At 41.6% G+C, this 14,508-nt stretch overlaps 1 protein-coding gene across 1 annotated transcript; it reads right to left on the bottom strand.

Annotated features, from left to right (window-relative positions):
- Window positions 1–234: 234 nt before the first annotated feature.
- Window positions 235–9,899, bottom strand: MRPL39 (mitochondrial ribosomal protein L39). The gene is made up of 10 exons (XM_014886611.2): window positions 9,797–9,899; window positions 8,417–8,623; window positions 8,063–8,202; window positions 7,347–7,446; window positions 6,005–6,072; window positions 4,652–4,764; window positions 3,356–3,421; window positions 2,071–2,224; window positions 1,037–1,084; window positions 235–371 (listed from the first exon to the last, which is right to left on the bottom strand). The coding sequence occupies exons 1-10, from the start codon at window positions 9,837–9,839 to the stop codon at window positions 285–287; spliced, it is 1,026 nt and encodes a 341-aa protein (XP_014742097.1). The 5' UTR covers window positions 9,840–9,899; the 3' UTR covers window positions 235–284.
- Window positions 9,900–14,508: the final 4,609 nt, after the last annotated feature.

Below are 14,508 nucleotides of genomic sequence, written 5' to 3'. Positions count from 1 at the left end.
AAAAACATATGGAGGGACACATGAAATTACCATTATCAAGGTAAGGACAGGGGCAACTTGCAAGTTACTGCAGATAAAAAATTATCTTCCCTTCCCCTGCCCTTTATTTCATTAAGGAAATCTTTAAAGTGGACTGAAACATCTCGTGTATACCTGTGTCTAAACTTATCTATGATTTAGGTCACACAATTCAAATCAATTATCCAGGACATTTTTGTATGAGTCACAAACAAGTCATGTAAAAATACACATTTTATTATGTACATTTAGAGATTCAACTTAATTTAAATTGATACAGATTTTCCTTCTTCAGTTCCATCTTTTGCCTCAGGACATTGGGCTGCTGCTTCCAAATATTCTTCTTCATTGACCTGCAGAGAGATATCAATTTTGTTATATTTTTTAAGATTATTTCACTCTCCTTGATCCTGAAAATCCTCCCCTCACACTGTCAGTGTAACAAGAAAGGACAACCTACAAAGACTATTATTTCTCCAAAATTAAAGAACCTGAAGGACAAGAATATTCAAACTAAATTTAGGGAAGATGCATGGGGCAGGCTCAGAACATATCCTTGGCTAACAAGCTTCAGAAGACATGAAATACTTTTTTTCCTGTCTCTTGCCAAACAAGTAAGTAGAATTATTGATCTGAAGGCTCTAAAACAGCTGCTCTTTAATTCTTACAAAGACTTCCTATGTTTAAACATGTCTTGATACTGGTTATTTGGTTATATGTGAGTTATAATATTCTATAGTTCCATTTATCTTAAAATATTTTTAATTGGACAAATTATATCAATCAAATAGTATATGTTTTTTTTTAATGGCACAATGCATTTTAATAAAAGACCTCAGAAGCAGTGCTATGTCCTCTAATAAACAAACAGATTTCTGATTTCCATTCACCTGTGAATATTTCCATTGCTAAAGATATGTCCTTGAGTATACTACCTACCTCTAATCATTCAAACCATCCTCAGTCAGAAGATACCTTTGAGTTTGGTAACCTGTACTTCACCGCTAGTGAGACTTACCAGCCTCTTTGATCTTTCCAGCAGTTTGTGCCACACAGTGTGGTGAGCCTGTGTGAAAAGTCATTAAATGATGTTAACAGAGGTAAAAAAGAATCTTAACATAGAATAGATTCTGACAAATGTAGAGAAATGATGGCACAAAACCATAATAATGCCCAGTTCAAATGCCACAACTTAAAATTTTGGTGTCCAATTTGCCCATATTTATGTGGGAGACTTGAATAAATGTCCATCCATCACATGCCCCATCCCTGAGACTGTTCATGGCCAGACTGAATGAAGCTCTGAGCAACGTGGTCATTGAAGGGGAATTGGAACTCCATGAACTTTAAGGTCCCTTCTAACCCAAACCATTCCATGGTTCTATAATTCATCCACTGTGTGGAATCCTTGAGGTGTTAATTGGCAAAAATGGGAATTATGCTTAGGAAGGAAACGTAGAGATGAGCTGAGGAACCCTTGAAAACTTTTCCAGCTAAGATAATAGCACACATGCTAGACCACAAGGTCAAAATCATGTAAGTCAACAGGAATGGCAATAAAGACTCCTGCCTCCACCTTCAGTTCTGCAAAGCCTTTGTTTAAGATTCATTAGAGCTAGGACTTTTTTTTGTTGTTGCTACATTTTACTTTGGTGTCATGAAATTCTTTGAATGGTGTATTTATCATGAGTATAAATACAAAGTTCTGCTCTTTTAAGCACTATCAGTAGCCTTGATGTCAGAAGACTGGCATACACAACTTTGACAAGCAGAATGAAATGTCCACGCAGAAATTATACAAGCAAAACAACACTTCCCATACTGAAAAATAATATCATGGGCCTTCCCATTCAAACTCTTCTAGTTCTGACTGCACATCCACAACACAAAACAGTTTCAGGTAAATGAACCCCAAATATCCAACACAGTCATCATCAGGGGCACTCAACTATGAATTCCATTTAGCCACCAACACAGCACCTAATAAAGATGGGAACATAGGCAAAATGCTCTAACTTAAAGAAAAAAATCTGTGCAAAATTGATTACTTACCTTCAAATGGACTGGCAAAGACACACCCTGGAATCTCCTTATCAATCCAGACTGGTCAGTCCGAAGATTATGGGCTGCTGTTATCTCATACTGGAAACAGAAACTTGTCCTTGGAATATGAGGACCTTCACTAACATCTACAAAGTCACCAAACCTAGGGGGATGAAAAAGATCCCCAGCTTATGTATCAAACATATTTGGAGTGAAATAAAAGGAGATTAGGTTTTAATTTTGATTAGCAAATTCCAATCAGCAGAAAGAAAATCCACATAAATCCCGAAACAAATCTCCAGCTCAGCATTTTTAGGTTTCCTAAACCAAAAATTATAGGTCACGCAATTTTCCTAAATGAACTAAGGAAATTTAAACCTCAGTCTAGGAAAGGACCTTAGGTTTAAAAAATCTTTGATGCCATGTTGGCTGTAAAACTGAAATAACTGTCATTCACCAGAAAAAGATTTATCTCCAAGATCGCCTGTTTTCCACAGTACAGTGTTTACAACCTGCACAGTTATTTCCCTTTCCAGTTCTTAGAAAACTGCAAATCAATTAAGAAAAGAGAGACAGCACAGTACAGCAAAGAAATACTGAGAATGAACCTGTCCCAGAAAGCAATAGGTAAGCCCATTTTCCTCTTTATTGAGCAAATCAGAGTGGGAAGAAGGAAAGAATGACACATTGTTCTAAAATGTCAAGAATCACCACTGCAAAGACATCCGGTCCTTTAGGCAGACGTGGACCACAAAAACAAAGTAGGAACTCTTTAGACATCTACAAAACTGAATAGCCTAAGATAGAGAATTGCCTGAGATACAATATAAATAGAGATACAATATATATAGTCTCATCTCCACCACTACAAAACAGTAGCTTGCAAGTTAGGAAGATATTGACAACTTTGAAAGAAAAATCCCTTCTACAACGCTAACTCTTCAAACCAGCATTTGGTTTGCATTTTATTTAGCCTGTCAAGATCTACGGAGATTGACTTAGTTTTCATGTAAATGTACTGAAAGCAGTAAGACTTTTCTGGCACCACCAAAAACGTAGAAAGAAATAGAAACATAGTAACACATAGTATCACAAAATAATGGCTGTATTAAGAAAACCAGCAAACAAAGCACACCAAGCAACTTAAGACAGACCACAGACAGCAGTGAATAAAAGTGATCTTCAAATTTAAAACCATCACAAGCAACTTGTTCTTCTCAATTGCAGAGAGTACTTGCAATATACTCAAATATTCCAGTAAGTCATTACAGAATGGGAGTTCAGTTTTGCTTACCTATGTAACGGCACAATTCCTTCCCTATTCTGAGAAGCTTTTCTTTCAATCATCTCCATTTTGTATCTGGACAAGAAAAAAAAATGTTTCAAAAACCCTCACTTCTAACACCTAGTTCTTATAAGAATACTTCAGAAATTAATTTAATTCCTTTAAAATTCCTAAAAATCATGCTTGTATTTAAGTGAGCTTTGAGACTGGCTTAAATTCCTAATGAAAACACATATTGACATGCTTAATTAACAGACCTGTTAGTTAACTTCAGTTCATGGAAAAAGTAGAGATTTTACTGAGCACTACTGAAAGGCACTTCAAAAATAATGCAATCATCAGAGCAGGTGGTTGTTGTAGGTCCCTTCCCATTGGAATACCTATTCCAGTCTATTCTGTGCATATTTTATAGGAGAGCCATGCTCCCACAGCAGAGTTTCATTCAGAAAGATACAATGGACCTACTACTACAAATAAGAGTCTTTCAGGTCACCTGTAAGACTAGAAGACACCATGAGACAACCTAAACTGATTTTATGCAATGTGTAGCCCTCAACAGCTCTTTTCTCTGTGCTTTCTATACACAATATCTAGGTATTCAAAAGTCAGCTCCCACCTGCTGCCAATGCAGCCAACAAAGTGGAGATGATGATCCATATGTTATATTAAAATCACCTTCAACATTAAGCCAAAAAATTTGCCATTTTGCAACTTAAGCTTCATCGTAGTTTAATTTTGTTTCATAAAACGCTAAATTATTTATCATTTTCCCCCTAGATCTCTCCGCTGCCAAAAAGCTGTGGATCAGAAACATTGCTGAAGTATTTTTTTCAGCAAAGACTGGAGATTTCGATCAAATCTTTTTTTATAGCACAGATCAAAGTATTTTACCCATTTTCCCCCTGCAGAGCTCAAAAACTGCATTTCATCAAATCTTCATTTTAAGATACCAGGACACAACAAATGTACATTTCTTTAAATGGTTAACACCATCAGAGTTTCAATTTAATAGCAGTGGAATCTTGAAGCTCGCTAGTGAACAAAAGGTCTCAGTCTTTCAGTTTGTCACAAAACTACATCCAGTAAAGGTGCCTGGTGCTGGCCTCTAGAGAGAACAGTAAGAACCAAGTAAGTTGGTGTAGGTAAGTTGGTGGAAAGAGAATGGAGGCAGGCTCATTTAGAGCAGTGGAAGAAGTACCTTCTTACTTCACCCGTCACATCTTATTTTAGATTTATAAAACCAAGCAGAGATTTGACTTGATTTCTAATTGCCTCTTTGAAAGAAAGGCAAATTCACACACTCACATATTATGCTGAAACATTTCACGTGCTACTTTTGCTTCAACATGCAGCGTTTCAAAGGGCAGGTCTTGATGGATTATCTTTTTGGCATCTCTTGTAAGAGAACAGAAGTTGTCCTAAAAAAAGGGCATAAAAAGTGTAACCACTTTTTCACAGCTGTAGCAAACAGATAAAGCACAGCAAACACTAAATATTAGTCAAAACAACAAAGATCATCTACTACAAATCCCAAATATAGCAATTTTATTGTAGGAGTGTCTTATTATTATCATTAGAGCACTACAGATCATCACTATTTCAATGGACAGATTCAATGCCCAGTCAAATCAATAGGCATTTGTCCATCAGAAACAATATGTATTAATTAAACTGCCCAGGTCTTCCCTACATGGTACTACATACACAGTCTTCCTACTGTTAAATACTCATCTATATATCTTGTTTCCCAGAGTGGTGTCTTCACCTACAAATAAGTTCTACTGTGATAGACAAAAGCAAAAAAAAAAGGTACTGAATATTTAATAAATAAAAATTGGTCACCTTGGACCAGAATCTAAGGTTCTGCATAATTCAGATTTACTCATAAATAAGAAATTGTTATGAGGTGAAATTACATTTAAAATGTCATGTAGAAAATATTTCTAACTAAATTACTTCAGCTACAAGATCATATTGAAGAAAAATTCTGCATTGTACCAATATTGCTTTACTATCCATACACACCTCTGCTAGTTTTTGGGCAGGAGAACAAGAATGGGCACCAAATGGGTAAAAAAATTGTGATCTCAAATGGTTCTGAGATTTAGAGTATTCAGATTATTAGATTTACTGCAGAGCATTAAATATAAGCAAGCTGTTAAGTAGAGCTACAGCTGAATGTGCTCACAGATTTTATTCAACACCAAACTGATTCTGCTGTAAACCACCAGAAAATATGCCTTATACACACTTCCATTTTCACAGACTCTACTCACACAAAGACTGTGGCTGCATCTACATTACCAGGCAAGAGCAGCTGAGGAGGAACAGATCTGTACAGTAACAAAAATGGCACTGAGGTGCCAATGGCCCTATCAGCTGTTTCTGAACTTGTACTTCAGACTACAATTTTCTCTAGCTCCACAGATCTAAAGCCTGAAAGCATGTGGAAGACAGCACAAGGTTTATTTTTGAAAGGAAATCTGAGAGCACTCTGCCATAGCACCAGTGTGTGGTAAATGCAGAGATCAGCTCCCGAAGACTACTCCAAACGTGCACAAACAAAAAGGGAAAAAAAGCTCTGTCCCAGAAAAAAGAACAATTGGACAAGAACACAAGCTATAGAACATTTTGGGTTTAAGTTCGAAAAGTCCTTACCTTTGTTGGTTTCCAGTCATCCAGTTTATTGTCCAAAACTACATCATAACAGAAAGCTCCAGAGATCACTGCAATTCCAATCCAAAAATCAAAACATTTGTGTTTGTAACAAAGTATGTATTTCACAATCATACTATATTCTTACAACAAAATGAATGAGAAGAAAAAGAAAAACAGAATTATCTCTAGAAATTAATCATAAAACAAAAGTTTTCATCTCTGATTATATTGTAAAATGACAGATTGAACTTGTGTTGTTTTAATTTCGTTTCACTGAATGAGAAAGCAATTTGAAAGGAGTTTTAATGCAGTATCAGTATAACAGAACCCCCATAAAGAGGGGAAAAATACACTGCTTCACAGAACTGCATCTAACACTGCAGAGAAAAACCAAAACCACTCACTTTAAAAATACTTCACCATTTTTCAATCGTATGCCTCATACAATAAATGTGAGCTATTAAATTATAAAGAGCAATCTCTTGCACAGAGAAATCAGACAATATTAGAGCTGTTTATCCATGACACAAATTTCTGGTAAAGGCAACACAACTTTCTCTGACAGTTGTTAGAACACTTTTCTTTGTATATTGAGTTATGGCTATTTAGAAATCAAATCTATGAACCCAGTAAGATCACACTATTTCTACACACGAAATATAATGAGAAGGCTGAGTATATCCAAGATTATTCCATATTCTGGTAGAACTGAAATATTTATCTGTACTTATCAGTCACAATGCTAAATGCTAAAATTGCTAAAAAGAGAAGCAGTTATAGCACTCCACATGACCACCAAGCAACCTTCTCATATATTAAATGCATAATTATGCAGGTTTTTGTTATTGAAACAACCTCTTCTCTTGTGCATTTGCTCACTTTCCTAAAACTTAAATCAGTTCACAGATGAGCAGAAGTTGTTACTAAGCTTGTTTGTACGCCAATAATCCTCCAATTTGGTGTAGACATTGCCATTTTTAGTAACTCAAGTGATGGACAAGGTTATGCAGTTATTAGAGCAAATTCCACAGAAACATGTTGCATCACGTCTAGAAACCTTGCTCATGTCATTTCACAATACAGAGATTTCGTTACTCATTTCAGCTATGAAATCCTAAGTGGTCTGAAACCACACAGAGCAATTTTCTGAATGTTGATAACAAAATTGTTTTTATTGTGGTTATTAAAAATTAAAGGCAACTACAACAGCATGTAATACACCTATCAGTGTTAAGTACCACCAATCGTTGGAAAAAGAGTCTCTGTTTTCTTTCCAAGCTTGGTTATTAAACACTCACTTGAGAAGCAGCAAAAGACAGTCAATATAAAACTCTTTTATCACCTGGCACTTCTGGAGCTCTAACTAGGTTGACTGAGTATTCATCCTTGAACGCTCGCTTTAGCACACACGCCATGATCATGGCACAGGAACGCCAGTATGCCTGCAAAGAGAATTTCAGAACATAGATTTATTGCCTAGGAGCTAATTATTAAAAAAAAAAAAAAAAAAAAAAAAACCTTAAAGGATGATGCATAAACCTAGCTGACAACCAAAGCAATCCACTGCTCAAAGTGTTCAAGGGTTGGACAGGGCTATGAGTAACCTGGTCTACTGAAAGGTGTCCCTCTCCATGGCAGGGGATGGAACTGGATGAGTTTCTAATGTCCCTTCCAACCCAAGCTTTTCCACAATTCCATGATTACTTTCTTTAGCATTTAAACATCTATTCGGAGATACAAACAGAATCAAATAAAAAAAAATCAAAAGCCAGATGTAACCCTGGAGATATTTAAATCTGAAATCATAGAATAATATAGCAATTGAAAGGAAAGCCAACAATTCACCAAGCCCACATACTGGTCCAGCTAATGATAGCCAAGATGCACCATTAAAAAACACATTAAAAATATCTGAACTTTAATGACAACAAAGTTCAAGGAAGCACACAGGCATGGAACTGAAAGGTGCACAGAGAATCAAGTGGTCGCAATCAGGGCCACCTGCAATGAGACAGGGTACAAAGAACCAGGGTCACCTACAATGGAACAATAACTTACCTTGTTTACCTCCTCTGGATCTTCATCTTTGAAGGTAAGGAACCGAATTTCACACGATTTGGTCAGGGGTCTGTACATGTCCCAGATTTCACCATCCACATAAGCCAGAACAGAGTTCTTGCAGTGCCATTCACTTAAATCTAAAGAAAGTAAAAAAATCCTGAAGTATTAGTTACCATATTTCTCAGGATCAGCAGCTCAGACTGCTGTATTTGTAACAACTTCAAGTTTCATATTTGTAAATGACTTGGAAGGATGAACTGTGAAAAAAGCCTCCAAAAATTAACTGTTTCTATTTCAATTGGCAGCACAGCGTTCACCATGAGGGGCTAGTTTAGAAGTCCATCCACTTACGCATGGCACAGTTGTATGGCGTAGACAGAGCCTTGTTCATGACAAACACACTGCCAGAGTGCAACTTCCCAGTGTATTTTACTTCAATTTTCTCAATCCGTGGGTGAAGAGACAATTGTCTCTCTTTCTCTTTGGTGAAGAGCTCATTACGCATCCGAACCACCTCATCAGGTGTCAGCCGAGAGAAAGCTGGCATGGAGATGTGCCCTGGTGACAGGAGAGACACTGAGTGAGCAACAACCCTGTGGACTAAGCAATTCTGGGGTGGGTGCAGCAGAGCATTCCATGGACCAGGCTCTGCTCAGTGGTGCCCAGCAATGGGACAAGAAGCAAGGAGCAGAAATGGATGCACAGAAGTTCCACCTGAACATGAGGAAGAACTTTCCTGTACAGTGACCAAGCACTTGAACAGATTGCCCAGAGAGGGTGTGGAGTCTCCCTAACTGGAGATATTTCAGAACCATCTGAATGCAATCCTGCACCATGTGCTCTGGGATGATCCTACTTGAGCAGAGGTTGGACTACATGACCCACTGTGGTCCCTTCCAACCATTCTGTGACCCATTCCGAGTTTTCAAAGCCTCTTTGTAAGGTCTAAGTTTTCTACAACACTATCGATCATCCACCTCCGTCTCAATATATACAAGGTAGCACTCCTGCAGCTCCAGCAAGTGACTACACTGGGCCCCTGCACTGCCTGCAGAAAGTCACAACAGGAGACTCTGAGGCAACAAAAGGGGTCAAAAAGATGATGAGGGGTCTCGAGCATCTCTCTTATGAGGAGAGATAGCGGGAGCTGGGCTGTTTAGTTTGAAAAGGAGACTGAGAGAAGATCTCAATAATGCATATAAATATCTCAAAGGCAGGTCCCAAGAGGTTTGTGCCAGACTCCTTTCAGTGGTGACCAGAAATGGCCATAAACTAAAACATAAGCTTCACTTCAACATTAAGGAAGAACTTCTTTCCATGGAGAGGGGCAGAGCACTGGAATAAGCTGCTCTGGGAGGGTGTGGAGTCGCTCTCCCTGGAGACATTCCAAATCCACCTGGACACGTTCCTGTGTCACCTGCTGCAGGTGGCCCTGCCCTGGCAGGGGGCTTGGACTGGATGATCTCCAGAAGTCCCTTCCAACCCCAATTACTCTGCGGCTCTATGCAAAGGGGCTGCAAAGCCCCTTCCCTCAGACAGGCCAACTCCCCCGCGGCCTAATAAGGGCACCTCAGCCCCTGAAAGCACCGCCGCAGTACGAGCCCGAGCTCGGCCGGGCCCCACACTCACGGCTCACGGCTCCCTCCCGCAGTCCCGGCTCCCTCCCGCAGTCCCGGCTCCCTCCGGCAAACCCGGCTCCCTCCGGCAATCCCGGCTCCCTCCCGCACTCACGGCTCCCGGCCCGCAGCCCGCGGCCGGCCCAAGGCCCCGCCATTCTCTCTCGGCCCGGTGCCTCCTCCCCGGGCTCCGCCGGAAACAGCGGCAGCAGCCGCGCGGTTCCGCCGCCGCTCCGCGCGCGGCCGCCGGGCGGCAGGAGCCTCCTGGGCCCGGCTCCCTTCGGAGGGCCTGGCACGACTCTGAGCCACTGAATGTATTCTGTGTTGGAAGGGACCCGCAACCATCATCGGAGGGTCTCGTCCTGGTGGGTGAGAGGCTGGACATGCTCCAGCCGTGTGCTCTGGGAGCCCAGAACCCCCCGAGTGCTGGGCTGCATCCAGAGCCCCGTGGGCAGCAGGGCAGGGAGGGGATTCTGCCCCTCTGCCCCGCGCTGCTCAGACCCCACCTGCAGGGCTGCATCCAGCTCTGGGCTCCAGCACAGCAAGGACAGGGACCTGCTGGAGCCAGCCCAGAGCAGGCACCGAGGGCATCAGAGGGATGGAGCAGCTCTGCTGTGAGCAAAGGCTGAGAGAATTGGGATTGTTCAGCCTGGAACAGAGAAAGTTTTAGGGCAGCCTTTCAGCACCTGAAGAAAACTTACAGAAAAAAGAGGCAAGACTATTTACCAGAGCTTGTAGTGACAGAAAAAGAGAAAATGGCCTCAACTGAACGAGAGTGGGTTTAGATTATATATAAGGTAAAAAATTCTTCCCTGTGAGGGTGGTGAGGCCCTGGCACAGGTTGCTCAGAGAAGCTGTGGCTGCCTCATCCCTGGAAGTGTTCATAGCCAGGTTGGATGGGGCTTGGAGCAACCTGGTCTAGTGAAAGGTGTCCCTGCCCATGGCAAGGGGTTGAAAGGAGATGATCTTCAAGGTCCTTTCCCATCCAAGGCATTCTGTGAATCTGTGACTGTGATTGCAGTCCAGCTCCTGGCCCTGCACAGGACAACCCCAGGAAGCTCACCACCATGTGCATGAGACAGAGGTTGTGGAATCACACCATGTTTCCTCAGAGAAATTCTGGAGTCTCCCTCATTGGAGAGAGAGATTCCAGAACCATCTGGACACAATCCTGTGCCATGGCTCTGGATCATCCTGCTTAACCAGGGAGGTTGGACCAGGTAGTGCCTTCCAGCATGACCCACCCTGTGACTCTGAGAGCTTTGTCCAAACACTGTGTGAGCTCTGACAGTCCTGGCGCTGTGACCAGTGCCCTGGAGAGTAGTTCTGAGCATTACTTTAGGCAGGACCATCGTCCCAGAATGTTGTACCTCCACCTGCTCCCCTTTACTAACGCTGCCCACCTGCACTGGGTTTGCATGGCTAGGCTTTGGGAAGTGGAGCAGGGGGCTATGGGGGAGCACCCCACTATTGTTATGTGAGAAGCTGACAGAAGCTTTCTGGGTGTCCAACAGAGCCAATGCCAACTGGATCTAAGGCAGAGGCACTGCTGGCCAAGGTAAACCATCAGCAATAGTGGTAGCGCTCAGGGATAACAGATTTAAGAAGGGAAAAAAGTTACTCTTCAGCAGCAATTGTAGGCAGATAAGGAAGGACTGAGAGTGTGTGTGAGGAATAGCCCTGCAGGCCCCAAGGTCTGTGCAGATGGAGAGAGAACGTGCTTCAGGTATCAGAGCAGAGATTCCGCTGCCCACACTGGAAAATGTGAGTCCTCCTCGTGAGGAGCACGCACCAGCAGAGACAATGTGTGACAAACTGTCTGCAGACCTAATTCCCCATCCTTCTACACCGCTGAGGAGGGGAGGAGGAAGAGAAATCAGAAGTGAAGCTGAACCCAGGGAGCAAGAGAGAGATGAGGGAAGACTTGGTTTTATTTCTCACTTCCCTACTCTGGTATGTCAATAAATTAAACGAACTTTCCTCAGTTTAATCTGGCTTGTCAGTGATGATCATTTATGAGTGATCTCTCAACCTGAAAGCCTCTCACTATATATTCTCTTCCCTGTCCAGTTGAGAAGGAGAGTGATGGAAGTTTTGGGGAGCACTTGGTGTCCAGCCAAGGCCAACCCCTCACACCTCCCAGCTGTCCTTCCTCCCCAAAAGATTGAGTACAAGCAGAAACTAGAGAAACTAGCTGCTGCTCATGTAGGAAAACCATGGTTCACATTAAAACAATAAATTCATTAAATAATTCAGGAGTTCATTTTAATGCTTTACAATTTAGCTGATGATAGTCTTCATTGCAGTCCTCAGCTGGCAATGATATAAATGGCCATCATGAAGTCAGTGTCAGATAGTTACACTGAATTAGTGTCATTAAGAGCTAAAGCATGTAATTAAACTCAGCATCAGAAAAAAATAAAAGATATGGAATTTTCCACTGTGGAAACACATCTGTGGAGCAGTGGGACAGCTGGGTCTGCTTGGTTTGGTCCCTGGCATTGGCTTCCCTCTTCACCTGGGCTCTCATCCATAAAACCAGGGGTATGAGTATGGTAGCTGTTTGTGCCCTTCCTTACATTTTTTGATAGGTTAAGAATTTCAGCAAAGCAGTCATGCTGCTTCCTCATTTTTAAAATTAGTTACATACAAGTTACTTAGAATGATGCTAATATTTGCGTAATTACAGCTCAACTACATCATTTCTCCTGTTAACTCAAGGAATCACGTGCAGTCAATGATCACATGACATCATCATTTTGGTTTAAATGGTTAAAAAAATAAGCAAAACAAGGTTAGTAGTGTAGAGTATAAAATAAACACTTATTCTATAAGTAGATAAATGCAGAGTGTTCAGTGAATGAGAGACAGAAACAACCCTATTCTGTCACTCTGAGGGAGTATTGAACAACAGGATTAAAGTTCTGTTTAATACTGCACACTTTATTATACGTATCTGTTTTAAACTGGCACTTCCTAATCTCTAAACCTTCTTTTGTACAAGAATTTGCAACTTTTTATGCAGCTGAAATCTTCAGAAGAAGTGATGGTAGGATATCTGGTCCCTCCTTTTACTTGTTTGGTGTAGCTCTGGAAGCTCAATGTAGATTCAAAAAATCTGGGATTTGCAACACACTAAAGACTATAGAGAGGAGCAAGATCATCTGCCCTTGGGTAACTCTTGGCCATCAGTGCAAACCTATACTGCTCAGAGAAAATCAAAATACATCCAAAAGTGCTGAAAATTTCACCCAGGGTTCCTTGAGAGCAGCTTTGTGTAGGATTTAGGGGTGATGGTTGATAAAAAACTGAATGTGGGCCAGCAGTGAGTGCTCATAGCCCAGAAAGCCAACTGTGTTCTGGGCTGCATCCAAAGGAGCCCGGGCAGCCCAGCTATTGATCCCCCAATGCCCAAAGAAAAATGAAGAAGAGATGGCTAACAGAACTGTCCAAGAATAAATACAACCTACCAGTCTTCATAAAGCCCTTTAACTTTCATGAAAACCATGTCTATTATTTTATAATGGTCAGAAAATACAAGGTTTCCCTCTGAAGCAACAGGAACCCTGTAATTGCTCTTATGCCATGGTATATGACCCAACAGGAGTGTGTAAGCAACAAACCATGACAGTTTATCACCCTCATAGTCCCAAAGCCAGCCCTGAGCTCGCTTAAAGATTTTTTTCAAAAGGAAATTGGCTTAAAAATTCCTGTGCCTCCCTTTGCCATTCTTGACTGTTTCTCACTGCTCGTCCTCTAGGTAAACAACTGTAGCAGCACTGTACAAGGCACTGAATGCAAGGTCGCTGAAGTGATACAAATTACAGGATCAGTACTGCTGAAAGATAATGTTTTATTCACATGATTCACATTATTTCTTATACTAATTTCTGTGCACAAGCAAAGTGAGAGCAGTAATCTATGGCCAGAAGCAGCAACACTCTTGTAAGACAACATGCAGTGTAAGTACATCTTAAGAGGTGTATTCTTTATAACACCACAGAATTATAGAATCATGGCATCTTTAAAGTTGGAAGATACCTCCAAGACCATCAAGTCCAATCTTTAACTGAATACCACCATGTCTACTAAACTGTATCACAAAGTACCACATTTGCTCATTTTCTGAACACTTCCACCACTTCCCTGTGCATCTTGTTTCTATGCTTTACAACCCTTTCTGTGACGAAATTTTTCCCAATATCCAACTTGAACCTCCCCTGGCACGACTTAAGACCATTTTCTCCTGTCCTGTCACTTGTTACTTGGGAGTAGAAGCCAACCTGGATACACCATCCTGTGAGGTAGTGGTAGAGAATGATAAGATCTCCCCTGAGCCTACTTTTCTCCAGGCCAAACAACTCCAGGTTTTTCATCCACTCCTCATCAGACTCCAAACCCTTCCCCAGCTTCGTTGCCCTTCTGGACACGTTCCAGCACATCAGTGTCCTTCCTGAATTAAGGGGCCTAGAACAGAACACAGGATGCGACATGTGGCCTCATCAGTGTTGAGTGCAGGGAAGGGTCACTGCTCTGATCCTGCTGGCCATACTTTTTCTGACACAAGCCAGGTGCCATTGGCTTTCCTGGCCACCTGGGCATGTGCTGGCTCATGTTCAGCTGCTGTAACCAGAACCCCCAGGTCCTTTTCCTGCTTTCCAGCCACTCTGCCCTAGCCTGTTCTGCAGGGGGTTGTTGTGAACTAAGGGCAGGATCCAGTAACTGGCCTGGTTGAACCTCAGGCCACTGGTATCAGCCCATTTATCCAGTCTGATCCCTCTGCAAACCCTTCCTGCCCTCCAGCAGATCAACACTCCCACCCAACTT

Source organism: Sturnus vulgaris, chromosome 2, assembly GCF_052056855.1.
Source record: "Sturnus vulgaris isolate bStuVul1 chromosome 2, bStuVul1.hap1, whole genome shotgun sequence".
NCBI lineage: Eukaryota > Metazoa > Chordata > Aves > Passeriformes > Sturnidae > Sturnus > Sturnus vulgaris.
Note: the sequence above shows the minus strand (reverse complement) of the source record. Positions and strands in the feature narration are given on the sequence as shown.